We start from the raw sequence: 14041 nt of genomic DNA on the forward strand, positions 1-14041 counted from the left end.
GACATCGACTCACTGATCCATACCACCAGGATATACAGCAACGACATTGGAATGTCATTCGGACTGGACAAGTGTGGTCGAATGATAAAGAGAGGGAAAGTTGTCAAGACTGAAGGAGTTGAACTCCCAGAAGGCAGCATAGCGGATGTTGAGGGCAGCTACAAGTACCTTGGAATCCCACAGGCAAATGGGAACCAAGAAGAAGCCGCAAGGAAAGCAGCCACAGCCAAATACCTACAGAGGGTAAGGCAAGTCCTAAGAAGTCAGCTAAATGGGAAGAACAAGGTCCAAGCCATCAACACCTACGCCCTGCCGGTCATCAGATACCCCGCTGGCATAATAAGCTGGCCAAAAGAGGACATTGAAGCCACTGATGTCAAGACAAGGAAGCTCCTCACAATGCATGGAGGACTTCACCCCAAATCCAGCATCCTGAGACTGTACGCTAAGAGGAAGGAAGGAGGCCGGGGACTGGTGAGCGTCAGAGCCACCATCCAAGATGAAACGGCCAAGATCCATGAGTACATCAGGAAGATGGCCCCAAGCGATGGAATACTTAGTAAATATCTCAGGCAACAGAAGCCCGATGCAGAGGACGAAGAGCAAGAACCATCATGGCAGGAAAAACCCCTGCACGGCATGTACCATCGACAGATACAAGAAGTGGCTGATATCGAAAAGTCCTACCGGTGGCTGGAAAAAGATGGACTGAAAGACAGCACAGAGGCACTGATCGTAGCAGCACAAGAGCAGGCCCTGAGCACAAGATCGGTAGAGGCCGGGATCTACTACACCAGGCAGGACCCCAGGTGCAGGCTGTGCAAAGATGCCCCTGAGACAATCCAGCACATAACAGCAGGTTGTAAGATGCTAGCAGGCAGAGCGTACATGGAACACCATAACCAAGTGGCCGGCATAGTGTACAGGAACATCTGTGCCGAGTATGGGCTGGAGGTCCCAAGGTCAAAATGGGACACACCTCCAAAGGTGAGGGAGAATGACCAAGCTAAGATCCTGTGGGACTTCCAGATACAGACCGACAAACTGGTGATGGCTAACCAACCAGACATAGTACTGGTGGACAAACAACAGAAGAAAGCCGTAGTGGTAGATGTAGCGATCCCAAGTGATAGCAACATCAGAAAGAAGGAACATGAGAAGCTGGAGAAATACCAAGGGCTTAAAGAAGAGCTAGAAAAGATGTGGAAGGTGAAGGTAACAGTGGTCCCCGTGGTAATCGGCACCCTTGGGGCTGTGACCCCCAAACTGGGAGATTGGCTCCAACAGATCCCAGGAAACACATCAGAGATCTCAGTCCAGAAGAGCGCAGTGCTAGGAACAGCTAAGATACTGCGAAGAACCCTCAAACTCCCAGGCCTCTGGTAGGGGACCCGAGATTGAGGAAGACACACCACCCATGGTGGTGAGACGGGAATTTTTTATATATATATATATATATATATATATACATATATACATATATATACAGTGGGTACGGAAAGTATTCAGACCCCTTTAAAATTTTCACTCTTTGTGTCATTGCAGCCATTTGCCAAAATCAAAAAAGTTCATTTTATTTCTCATTAATGTACACTCAGCACCCCATCTTGACAGAAAAAAACAGAAATGTAGAAATTTTTGCAAGTTTATTAAAAAAGAAAAACTGAAATATCACATGGTCAGACCCTGTGCTCAGTATTGAGTAGAAGCACCCTTTTGAGCTAGTACAGCAATGAGTCTTCTTGGGAATGATGCAACAAGTTTTTCACACCTGGATTTGGGGATCCTCTGCCATTCTTCCTTGCAGATCCTCTCCAGTTCTGTCAGGTTGGATGGTGAACGTTGGTGGACAGCCATTTTCAGGTCTCTCCAGAGATGCTCAATTGGGTTTAGGTCAGGGCTCTGGCTGGGCCAGTCAAGAACGGTCACAGAGTTGTTCCGAAGCCACTCCTTTGTTATTTTAGCTGTGTGCTTATGGTCATTGTCCTGTTGAAAGGTGAACCTTCGGCCCAGTCTGAGGTCCTGAGCACTCTGGAAGAGGTTTTCTTCCAGGATATCTCTGTACTTGGCCGCATTCATCTTTCCATCAATTGCAACCAGTCGTCCTGTCCCTGCAGCTGACCTTTTTATACATATATATATATATATATATATATATATATATATATATATGTATACAGTGCTCAGCATACTGTCGCAACTACAGCCTGGTAGAAAGCTCCCACATCCTGCTGCATCCATTAAAGGACCTAAGCTTCCTCACGAAGTCTACTCATGCCCTTCTTGTAAACAGCATCACTGTTGTCCTTCCAGTCCAGCCTGCTGTTCAAGTGTTCAAGGTATTTGTAGTGGTCCACAAATTCCACCTCCTGGCCATAGGTGATTATGGGTTCCACTGGTGTCCTCTTCCTCCTGAATTCCACTACCAGTTCTTTGGTCTTGTCCACATTAAGTAGCAGGTGATTGGCCTGGGACCACTCCACAAAGTCTCCGATCAGCATTCTGTACTCTGCCTGCTGTCTATCTCAATACTCCCCCAGAGTCATTGGAGAACTTCGGCAGGTGGCCGGACCCAGAGCTGTACTGGAAGTGTATAGGGTGAACAGAAAAGGAACAGGGCACATTACTGATCACAGTCTCAGACAGGGAGCTCCCTACCGCACAAACTTGGGCCTGTCAGACAAGTAATCAGCAATCCAGGAGACAGTGGAGGAGCTGACACCCATCCTGAGCAGCATTTTACTCATCAGGAAGGGCTGAATGGTGTTAAGGGCACACACACTCACTCCTGTCACCAATCAACCTGACACACATTTTTGGACTGTGGGAAGAAACCAGAGTACCTGGAGAAAACCCACGCAAGCACAGGGAGAATATGCAAACTCTACACAGAAAGGCCCCTGCTGGGTTTCGAACCAGGGACCTTCTTGCTGTGAGGCAAAAGTGCTAATCACCAATATGTAGCCCAGCACAGAGCAGGACTCATTTAATTTCTCTACACTGCCAAGCATCCAACATCATATACAAAGGGCAGCATGGTGACTGAGTGGTTAGCACTGTTGCCTCACAGCAAGAAGGTCCTGGGTTCGCAACCCAGCCTTTCTGTGTTGACATGTATGTCAGGTTAATTGGTGACTCTAAATTGCCCATAGGAATGTGTGTGAGTGTGTGTGTTTGTCTCTATGTGTCTATATGGACTGATGGCCTGGTGACCTGTCCAGGGTGTACTCCTGCCTTCCACCTGAAAGAGAACTGGGAGATCCCTGTGACCCTGGTTAAGGAATAAGCAGGTATAGATGATGGATGGATCATATACATTTGAAAAGACATCACAGCTCAGACATGTTAATGAAGCAGACACAGCTTTCTTATCTGCACCTCTTCACAGGTGGCTGATCCTTCTTTTCTTTTAAGAGGTTTCTTTTTGTGAAATATTGATAAAAAAGCGGCGTCATATATTTAAAAAGTGTACAGTGAACAGAAACCAGATTTAGTAAAATCAGTAACAAGAGTACAAAACTTACCTTGGCATCATTCTCTGCATTTCTTGTTCTTTCTGTAATTAAATATGTTCAACAAAAAAGCTTCAATCAACAATGTAATGACAATAAATCTTTGACAATATATTTATCTATTTCAAGCCTAATGATTTTGTTGTATAATCTTAAAATATACCTTTAAAAGGTCCTTTCTTCTTGAGATAATATATTAAATATGCAGATGTTCCAATCATTAACATGAACACAACAATAACACCAATCACAATTCCTGTCATCAGAGTTGAACTGTGTTCTCCACATTCAGCATCAGTTGAAGCTGTTCCTGCTTTAATCAGCCGAAGATTCACTGAGTCACATCTGAAAAGTCAGAGGAACATTTGTAACATCAACATGTGGAGGACGTCATGAATTCACTGCTGTTGTAAGAACCAGGTGTGTTCATGTCTGATGCTTCACTTACTGTGTGTGTGGTCGACAAGATTCAAATGTCCCATCTGAAAATGTTCCCTCACTGCAGTCAGAGCACACAGTGTCTGTGGAAGCTGTTCCTGTACACACACAAATTAAAAACAGTTCAGAAAACATATCAACGGGTTGTTGTTATAGTTCGTGTGAACATGAAATATTTAATTGTTATGAGCACTAATTTTTTATGCAAATATTTAAAGAAGATGTTGATATGTCATTCATAATAGACTTCAATTTGTGTTGGAAGACACCAACCTATTGCTTCAGCATTTATGTTAATATAATTATCAGATCACGTCAGTTAGAGCTGGTATGAAATGTTCACAGCAGAGACTAAAACTGTTTCTTGCTTTTCAGGGCTAAGAAGAACATATGGGCAGATGTTTCCACACCTACAGCCCTTGTTATTTTCTATGAAAACCCACCAACCACAGTCTCTGTGAGGAAAACAATCAGGTACAGCATGGGGTGACCCTGAAATGACCCACAGAGTAGACAGGTGGACAGTTTCAGTGTTTTCATGTCACTTAAAAGGTCCAGTGATAAAGATAATTTACTTTTTTTTACTTAGTCATTTTAGACATTTTAAGTGTTTAAATCTTGAAAACACAAACCCATCCAACTTTCACAGCATTTCTCAGACTCAATTTATACTGAATAGTGGCAACTTCAAACCCCAAACTCGAGCAGATCATTCTGTTTAAATATCACATCTTTCATGAGCTAATCATCAGTCAGGTCAGTTTAATGAACTCTGGTATTTCAAACTCAAACCTTTCTGGCTGATGTATTGTCCTGGTTGACACTGTTTGTGTTTCTGTGCTGCCTCACATCCGTCCCCTGTAGAGTCAATACAGTAGAATCCCTCCAGTGGTTCACAAACTGTATCTGATATAAATGTACACGATCTCTTTATCTTCAGACCAGAATCTGTCAACACAGATACAGGGTTACATATGAACTGATCACTGTTGAATGCACCAGAGAGCAACAAGCTATTACATTACTATAGATGTCCTTTAATTTTATGGTATTTTAAAGAACTGTAATACTACAATTAAAAATGAACTGAAATACACTACAGAAATAGCTTGTCTGCTGTGTACAGCCCAGTGGAAATAATTTCACCACGGCAGAGGAAAGGAGACAGAGGAGCAGTGACTTCTGTCAGCTCTCTCATTCCTGAATCTCCCACTGATAAACACAGGCTCATTGTTGTTTAGAAACACAGTGTCAGCTGATATTAACAACTTGTACTTTATCATGTGACGTATCCAGTGACTTCCTGAGGACATACCTAAAATATCTTCACTGATCTGGCAGTATTACATATGTATTTGTTTCTGCATTTTTGTCACAACAAAGGCAAATCAGTCTTTAACATGTTCAAACAACATTTTTACCTTTACCACAGTGGCCACAGGAAAAACACTGTTTGAGTCCAGTGGGCTGATTCATAAAGGTTCCCTCAGTGCAGGGGAGGCAGGACGTACTTCTGAACTCTGTACAATCTGTTTTAACTCGATTTCCTGTGGACAAAAAAAATAAATAAAACATTAAACTTCATGCAATATCATGTTTCTGTTGGTTGAAGACGTATAATCCTGAGTATAATGTGCATGTTACGGGCTAGGCACTCATTACTACAACCTGACAGAGATGGGAAGTAATGAATTACAAATACTTCGTTACTGTACTTCAGTAGATTTTTCAGGTATCTGTACTTTACTTGAGTAATTATTTTTCTGATGACGTTTTACTTTTACTCCCTACATTTAAACGGAAATATCTGTACTTTCTACTTCTTACATTATCAAAACAGGCTCATTACTTTTTCAACCTCCACAGATGACGACATGACGTAACAGATGTAACTAACTAGAGAGGGAAATTGACTGAGTGTACAGTTATGATAGAGAGAAAACCTGTAGGGTGACATGGAGGAAGAAAGGAATCCAGGGTGTACTGCAGAATCCGATAATGATGCAGCTGATAAGGCAAAGCAAGACTTTGTCCATCCTTGACCATATTTAAAAGAACTGTTTGATGTTGACGGCTCCAAGAATGATTCACGGTGAATGTGTTGTTTTGTTCCCTGTACCAGCACTGTGCAGGTTGTTTATACAAGAAGTGTTTATACAGATCCGACTGCTCTGTCCACCTTTCCACTCGACTGGTGTTGACTGCTTTGGCCCACACCTTGTCAAAATAGGGAGGCGAAATAAAAAACGCTGGGGGCTAATCTTCAAATGTCTCACAACTAAGGCAGTACACATTGAGATCCTCAATTCAATGGATGTTGATGCCTTCCTTCTTGCACTCCAGCGGTTCATGGCCAAAAGAGTTAAACCATATTTGTTTCGAAGGTTATGAGAGGAGCAAGATAGGTGGACTGTATGGGTGCATGGCCGTATGAAGGTAGTGTCACCGTGCAGTGTCGATAAGAACACTGCTGAAGTGATACTTCTCCAAAATCTTTACTGAGCTCCAAATAGTACACAGATGTGGGTATGTAGGTGGGTGTGGTCTACAAAACAAATAAACAATACACATTTGTATACAATATTGCCACCCACACTGTCTATTACAGATGTAATCATACCAATAAACTTAACATCAGGATTAACATGGAGGGTGTAACAACACCGCCATCTACAGGCGAACAACATCCTTACAATTAAGGAACTGCACTAAGGGACATAAGATGCATAGTCACTTCTCAGCTAACAATACTATAATGTCACAAACATCTGTAGGATACATCCAACCATTCACACGAGTGGCATTAATATTAACGACGTGACAACGTCAACACACAGGCTACATGCAAATCTCTTGTATTAGTTCCCCAACACAAGTTACGTAGCAGCGTAATGTAACCCCGAGCCACACGGTCGCGCTGTTAATCGTTCATAACACAATATGAACTTCAGAACTTACTGTTCGGTAATGACGCACACCACACTCAAGGTTCCCGCCAAACAGACAGGATACAGCGAGCCAAAAGGGAATCAACTGAACAGTACAAATTGACCACTACCAATTTAAGATTAGATTCATTCAGGGTAACTGCGCTCCTAGGCTCAGTATGGACAGACTGCAGCGCGGTGCGCATGCGCGGAGCTGCCTCCTACGTCTGTTGACTTTCTAACAATATAAGATCCGTTCTGATTGTGGCACCATCTTCCGGGGAGCTAACAAAGAATAACGAGAAGATTAGAACTTAAAGCCCAGTTTTCAAACTATCAGATTAGCTTCAAGTTTAATCCCCTCACTGCTCCACACTTTGGAGGGATATGGGAGCGTGATGTCTGTTCCTTAAAGAATGCCCTCCAGATGGCTGTCAAAACCCAAGCTGTCACCAAAAATGTTCTGTCCACAATGCTAGCAGAAGTGGAAGGGATCCTCAATTTGAAACCACTAGAATATGCCTCAACAGATGTTGCTGACATAGATCTGATTATTCCTAATATTCTCCTTATGGGGCGGCAGGATTCATCACTGCCTCAGGTGGCATACACTCCAGGAGACATGGGGCGGTGGAGATGGCGTCACTGTCAGAACATGGTGGACCAGTTCTGGATACACTTCACTAGAAACTACTTGCCTACGCTCCAGACTCGGTAGAAGTGGCATAAAGCTTCAAAGAACCTGGAAGTTGACTCTGTCATAATGACTGTGGATCCGCAACCCCCAAGAGCTCAGTGGCCCATAGGCCGAGTTCAAAAGACACTGCCTAGTAGTGATGGATGTGTGCGGACTGCTGAAGTTGTCACTAGTGGTAAGGCTTACATCAGACCAGTTGCCCGTCTGATAGAGTTGCCTGCTTTAGAAGGTAATACCAAAGACATTTAGAGAATTCCCTTAATTACCCATTTGCTGCTCAAATGTGGGAGCAGCGGTTGTGAATTCTTCCCCTTTTAAGTTTAACACTTGTGATCTGCGTGATGTTTCAGTAATGATTTGCGTAAATAACGTAGTGCTCACAGCAAGTACCTTCTTAGTGTAACTGCCTGTTCACTAAGTTACTTCAGTGAGGCAGTCACATCACATGCTCACACTCAGGTGCAGCGTTTATGTGCAAGACAAAGTGTGTGACAAAGTAAGTGACTTCGATGTATATTGTTAATTACCTAGATTACAGTGTACCAATGTTGTGTTAACTTGACAGTATTTATATCATTGATGTTAGGGATCTTTATGAGTGTAATACGATCCTGTTTAACAAACAGCTTAGCACATTAGCTTTGTCGCGTGCACTGTTCATGTTTACAGTTGATCTTCTCAAACCATCAACAACCTGTGCATTAATGATACAGTCTCATTTCTATATATAACTCATATTTGTGTTTGTAATCTTCATTGCACTATGCAGATTGTTATTCACACTGAGATATTGCTGATATATTTCTGTTTATACTCCATATATCAGTGCACCTTATGAAGTTGTTTATTATCGAGTTTGTGATATGTTGAGTCCTTGGTTATATTTGCACAATGACTATTCATATCTGTTGTTTATTTATTTCAGAAACTACCTCAAAGACACTAACATGTGTATGGTCAAATCTTGTGCAATAAACGGTCAAACTCAATATGATGAGTCTGACTCCCTGACAAAAGCTCTGCAGCAGTCATTAAATATAAACCAGCATCCAGTGGGGCAATCCCCAACACTAACAACATAACAAAAACTTTCCTATTCAGTTGGCTCATACCTGAGGGGCACATAGGACAGCATTCATTATCTGTCTGATAGTCTGCTCGATGACATGTGAGGGTGTGTCCACTGAAGACTTTCATCAGCAGTATCTGTGAAGAATAAGGTTTTGTCTCAGTAAAGGTGGTGGAAACTGTAACAGTGTGAAGAATTTGACCTGTTTGTGAGGTTAAACAAAGGAGGTGAGGAATAAAACAGGAGGAGGAGGAAGATTTAAACGACTCATTCTTAGATATATTTGATTTCTGCTAATAGATCACTCTTAATATTACATTATACTGTATTACAATGTTTTACAATTAATTTAACTGTTTATTTATATGCACAAACTCAGTCAGAAATCTCAGAGAGAAGGAGAAACATGTTTACATTATTAATATAAGCTTAATCTAATATTCTCCATTAAACAATTTACCAAAACAGATGCAGCTGCCACATGGTTTCTTCTCAAAGACGTATTGAACAACATGTCGACAGGTTACATGTGAGGAGGATACCATGACTCTAACATCTGAGGTGACATTAGTAGGAAGAAAACATCTGGAAACAGGAGGAAAACATCTGGAAACTGGAGATGTCCTCCTATCTTCAAACAGGAGAACAGCACCTGTAAACCAAAGAAACAAAATCATATTCAACTGTAAGGCCCCATAGGTCACATGATCACCGGAGAAAGAGGAACCTTTAACACCTGATTTCTGCTGGTGGACTCTGACATTTAGATTCTGACTCTTTGAATTGTCAACAAATGACCAGCAGCAGCAAAACTAGCTGAGCTTTGGTTTCACTTCCTTTGTTTCCTGTTCATTAAACTTGGAGCTGGGCCGAGATTTTCCTGCTCACTGCTTGTTACTGGAAGATCAGGGGGAGCAGCTTCAATACTTCAGTATATAAAAAAGTGGGGGAAGATAAAATGAATTAGTGCTTTCCAGCTTTGATTGGCAGAACACTCCTGACCCAGGTAATCAGTATTGGTAAGGCAGGGATAGTTGGAAAACATGCAGGGCTGTGGCCCTCAGTGCCCACCTCTGCATTAGAGCCAAATAAATTAGCACTGACAGGTCTCTAGTTTCTCTTCTCTTTGTTTTCATTTTTGGTTTTTAAAATAAAACAGGGATTATGAAGAAATGGCCTGTGTCTTCTCTTTGAATTTCTCCTTTATTAATAATTATGGTAATTATTGTACATTCGTCTCTAATGCAACCACAGGGAGGCACAATCCAGCATCTTCATGTGCCGGTCCCTAGTCCGGGTAAATGTTTTTCCTGTGAGGGTTGTGTCAGGAAGAGCATCCAACGTAAAGTTTAAGCCAAATCAAACATATGAATATGGTTTAGAGACAGTGGCACTGAGAAAAAGACAGGAGGCAGAGCTGGAGGTAGCAGAGCTGAAGATGTTGAGGTTCTCTCTTGGAGTGAGGAGGATGGACAAGATCAAGAATGAGGACATCAGAGGGACAGCTCATGTTAGATGTTTTGCAGAAAAAGCCAGGGAGGCCAGATTGAGATGGTTTGGACATGTTCAGGGGAGGGACAGTGAATACATTGGTAAAAGGATGCTGAGGTTAGAGCTGCCAGGAAGGAGGCCTAGAGGAAGACCAAAGAGGAGGTTCTTGGATGTAGTGAAGGAGGACATGAGGATAGTTGGTGTGGGTGAGGAGGATACAGAGGATAGGGTTAAATGGAGGCAGATGATTCGCTGTGGTGACCCCTGAAGGGAGCAGCTGAAAGGAGAAGACTGTGACTTCAGTCCAAGTCCCCTCTATGATATATATGTGTTTAGAAGCACTTCATTAAAGTAGATGTTACTGTGCAATAGGAAAAAAATCCAATATTTTTGCTGACCCTGAATATCACTGGTCACTGTAGACCCATGTTTTAACTTAGTGGTTGATATGTGAGATTTCATTTGATTCACAATGTGATAGGATTGAACAATATAAGTTATATTGATTAAACCATCCTGTTACTTTTAGAACATTATTCAGGGTGACCGCTGAATGGAGCAGCCAAAAGGAAAAGAAGAAAGAAGGAATTGTACAGTCGTCTCTGCTGCTGCTGAGTCTTTACGTTAACATTTACATTGACATTGGTGTTTAACAGTTTTCTAATATATTTACGAAGAGAAACAAGGAGCTGCAGCGTTTGCGGAAATAACGCTCCGTATTTCAGCCTGAAATAAGAGATAAAGGCGCAGTCTGCTGAGACCTTTGGAAAACGGGGACATTCAGGACCAACGAGGAACCACAACGATACACTGGTCCGACCTGGGCTAAAGGTTCAGCTGTGATGTAACAAACATGTACACGGATGGAAAATGTCTTTATACAAAAATATACACTGTCTTACCGTTACTTCTCTCCTACATGGCCCAAACTGAACACGTCTTTCACAGAAGGAAAAGATGGAAGGAATTTTCCAGGAAATTCCTGTCTTCAGGAATTAGTTACTTCGCAGTTGCTACATTACTGCCACCAACTGGTAAGGAGTAGAACTAACCATCAAAACAAACGAAAAATATACAAAATATGTTTTAAGGTGCAGAAATTAAACGGATAACAGAGTTGAGTTTCTTATTAAAATATATCTTTACTGCTACTAATGATAAAACCTGAATGTTGTCCTGCTGGTTAATACAGTTACTATACTCAAAGCAAAAGAAGTTCATATGAGTTATTGTGGACTATATGTGCATCCCATGTTGGTGACCAGCATTCCAGCACCACAGCACAACATATACCAGTATAAGTGCTGGTCATGCTGGTCACTAGCTCTGCTGGCCTATGCTGGGTTTGTTCAGCAGGAAGCATGTCCAAATCTCATTCTTGATCTCTTTTCTACTTCTTCATGTACTTCTCATCTCAACTTAAGCTAACTATCATATTAATTTAATTAGTTTTGTTGCCTCTATTGCAATCTCACCTGCTGTTTCATTTAGCTTTAAGCCAATATGTGCTGCAATCCATATGAATGTAACAGTTAATCTCATATTGTCTGTAATATTTCCATTACGATGTCTGGTCTGCTGTCTGAATGACTATAATGTAAACTGGCAGTGACAAACATGATTCTGACGAAACAATGTCCTCAGGTCTTGTATCATTTATCTGTTGTAGTGCTAAAGATTGCACACTTCTCCCTACTTTGAGATTAAATGAACAAAATGCTGTTCCTACTTTGTCCTGAGTTTGTTGATATATCTATATACTGTAAATCTGAATATAACTGCTATAACTATCAATATATGCATGTAGTTATTGGCAGCAATACAGTTTTGTTATTACAGGATCCCTTCATTTACTGATGATGCTAGCACTGTCACAGTTTACATATCAGTGTGTGTCTCTCTGTGTGTCTCTGGGTGTCAGCCCTGTGATAGACTGCTGATATTTACAGGGTGGACCCTACCTCCAACTCACTGCATGCTGGGATTGGCCCATGACCCCCATGACCCTGGATAGCAGGGATAAGTTGTAGATGAAGAATGGATGGAGGGCACTTTACTCAGAATGAGGACCACTCAGCCAGTGAAAACACTGTGGCTCTGAAAATAACAGATCATACTTTTGAGATTTTTTAAAATGTGATCTTTATTAACTTTATTTTCTATTTTGTAAGAGTAAAAAATAGAATGGGAGGCAGATCCTTTAGCTATCAAGTACTTCATATTGTCTTTTCAGAATGAAAAATATTGGGAAAAAAAACCCACAAATTTTTATGTATTTTCAGGACATTTTGTTTTTTATTAACAGTAAACAGGAAACATGCTTGTAAGCATCATTTCTATATTTTAAGGCTCAAAGCAGAAGCTGTTACCTAACTTCAACACTAGAGGGCACACACCTTTTTTCTTGTCTGTGCTTGTACTTGAAATTGAGTTAGAAGAGACGTTCTGTTGTTCATTATCAATAAAACATGGACGCCAAGCAGCAAGGGTGTTTTATCCATGTGCCATGACTTGACAACAATCCATTCATTGCCGCGGGTCAAACTTCATTTCAAAAGGCAAAGCATTACATAACTGGGAACCTTACAACCACTATTACCAGTGAAAATACTATTTTGATGAGGAAAAATGCTGTTATGGATATCTAAAATCTCATTACAGACAGGAATGTTGTTTAATTACATTAAACACCAGAGCCATTCCAGGTAATAAGGCTGGTCAGAACAGCAGTATGGTCACTGAACAGGTTTTCAATTGAACATTTCTTCTATTTCCATTTCCCCATTAGGTCCTCGATGCAGGGCAGGTTGGCACCAGTGATTCTTTCTGCAACCTGAACTGTGTGGCAGCTCCTGAGGATGGTTGTTTTCCCTGAGATTCAACAGAAAGAACATGGTTAAATGTTTGGCTTGTGAAACTGGCTGAGACTGAGTAAAACAATAGCTACAGCAGAAAGAAATCCACATATGTCACAGATAACTATTGCAGATAATCACAGACTGTTTGTGACCTCCATCCAGGAGCTGTGACTGAAGAATGCACACTTAAACACTGCTTCCTTTAGCCACTATATTTTTACTGGATTCTAGATCACATTTACTCTGCAGTGAACAAAGCCTGTATCTATGTATATGTGTGTGTAGTCTCATTCTAAATCCATTCTAAGACGTTAGCTAGTGTAGCTCAGACAGGTAATCTTCTGTCAAAATACACTTTAATGAAAATTACAAAGCTTCTTTTACCTGCTGCTGTCCAGTTATGTTTATGTTACTTCTCCTCCATTTGTGGGATCCATTGTGGCAAAATATACAATTTATTAATATTTCAATTATTTAGATAAACCAATTATGTTCTACAGTGCACATTACAATTTCAAAAAGAGAGTAACAAACATACGTCTCTGGGAACAGCTGCCCCTCCTGCTCAGAATAACCCTGTTATAAACAAATCCAATGAAAAACATCTTTATCATCAACTTGGCTGAATGTATCATCATTCATCAAAACCATAATAATATTTTGAAATCTTACCTGTTAGACATGTCAAATGTAGTTTCTTCCTTCTGACTGAGTAAACCACAAACCCAAACCCAACCATAAATAGGCAAATTAATAATAAAAAACACTAAAACCCAGATTAGAATCGTGTGAGTTGAACTGTGTTCTCCACATTCAGCATCAGTTGTAGCTGTTCCTGCTTTAATCAGCTGAAGATTCAAACCCATCAGCACTGGGCAAGAGCATAAACCCCACTGTTGTAAAGTTATGCTTTACAAAGTAAAGTTCCTGTTGCAACAACGCAATTTCCCCATTGCGGGACAAATAAAGGTTATCTGATCTTACTTTAATTACTATTAATATAATTTAAATAGTAGTATAAATTTAATAACTTTAAATTAGAATAACTG

The 14041-nt window shown here is 41.0% G+C and overlaps 1 protein-coding gene and 1 long non-coding RNA gene across 3 annotated transcripts; both read right to left on the reverse strand.

Moving 5' to 3' along the window:
• Window positions 1-2091: 2091 nt before the first annotated feature.
• Window positions 2092-11151, reverse strand: LOC113145335 (tumor necrosis factor receptor superfamily member 14-like). Of its 2 annotated transcripts, none has more exons than XM_026331934.1 (9): window positions 11037-11151; window positions 9104-9295; window positions 8687-8780; window positions 5372-5497; window positions 4743-4898; window positions 3961-4048; window positions 3676-3857; window positions 3525-3556; window positions 2092-2578 (listed from the first exon to the last, which is right to left on the reverse strand). In XM_026331934.1, the coding sequence occupies exons 2-9, from the start codon at window positions 9155-9157 to the stop codon at window positions 2543-2545; spliced, it is 768 nt and encodes a 255-aa protein (XP_026187719.1). In that variant the 5' UTR covers window positions 9158-9295; window positions 11037-11151; the 3' UTR covers window positions 2092-2542. The 2 variants fall into 2 exon arrangements, with proteins under 2 accessions (XP_026187719.1, XP_026187718.1); XM_026331933.1 differs by having other exon boundaries at window positions 2092-2583.
• A 1460-nt stretch (window positions 11152-12611) lies between these two features.
• Window positions 12612-13427, reverse strand: LOC113145338 (uncharacterized). Its single transcript, XR_003297234.1, has 2 exons — window positions 13377-13427; window positions 12612-13005 (listed from the first exon to the last, which is right to left on the reverse strand). It is a non-coding gene; the product is annotated as an uncharacterized LOC113145338 (long non-coding RNA).
• Between the last annotated feature and the right edge of the window lie 614 nt (window positions 13428-14041).

The sequence above is a fragment of the Mastacembelus armatus genome, chromosome 7 (assembly GCF_900324485.2).
Source record: "Mastacembelus armatus chromosome 7, fMasArm1.2, whole genome shotgun sequence".
In the NCBI taxonomy this organism is placed as follows: Eukaryota; Metazoa; Chordata; class Actinopteri; order Synbranchiformes; family Mastacembelidae; genus Mastacembelus; species Mastacembelus armatus.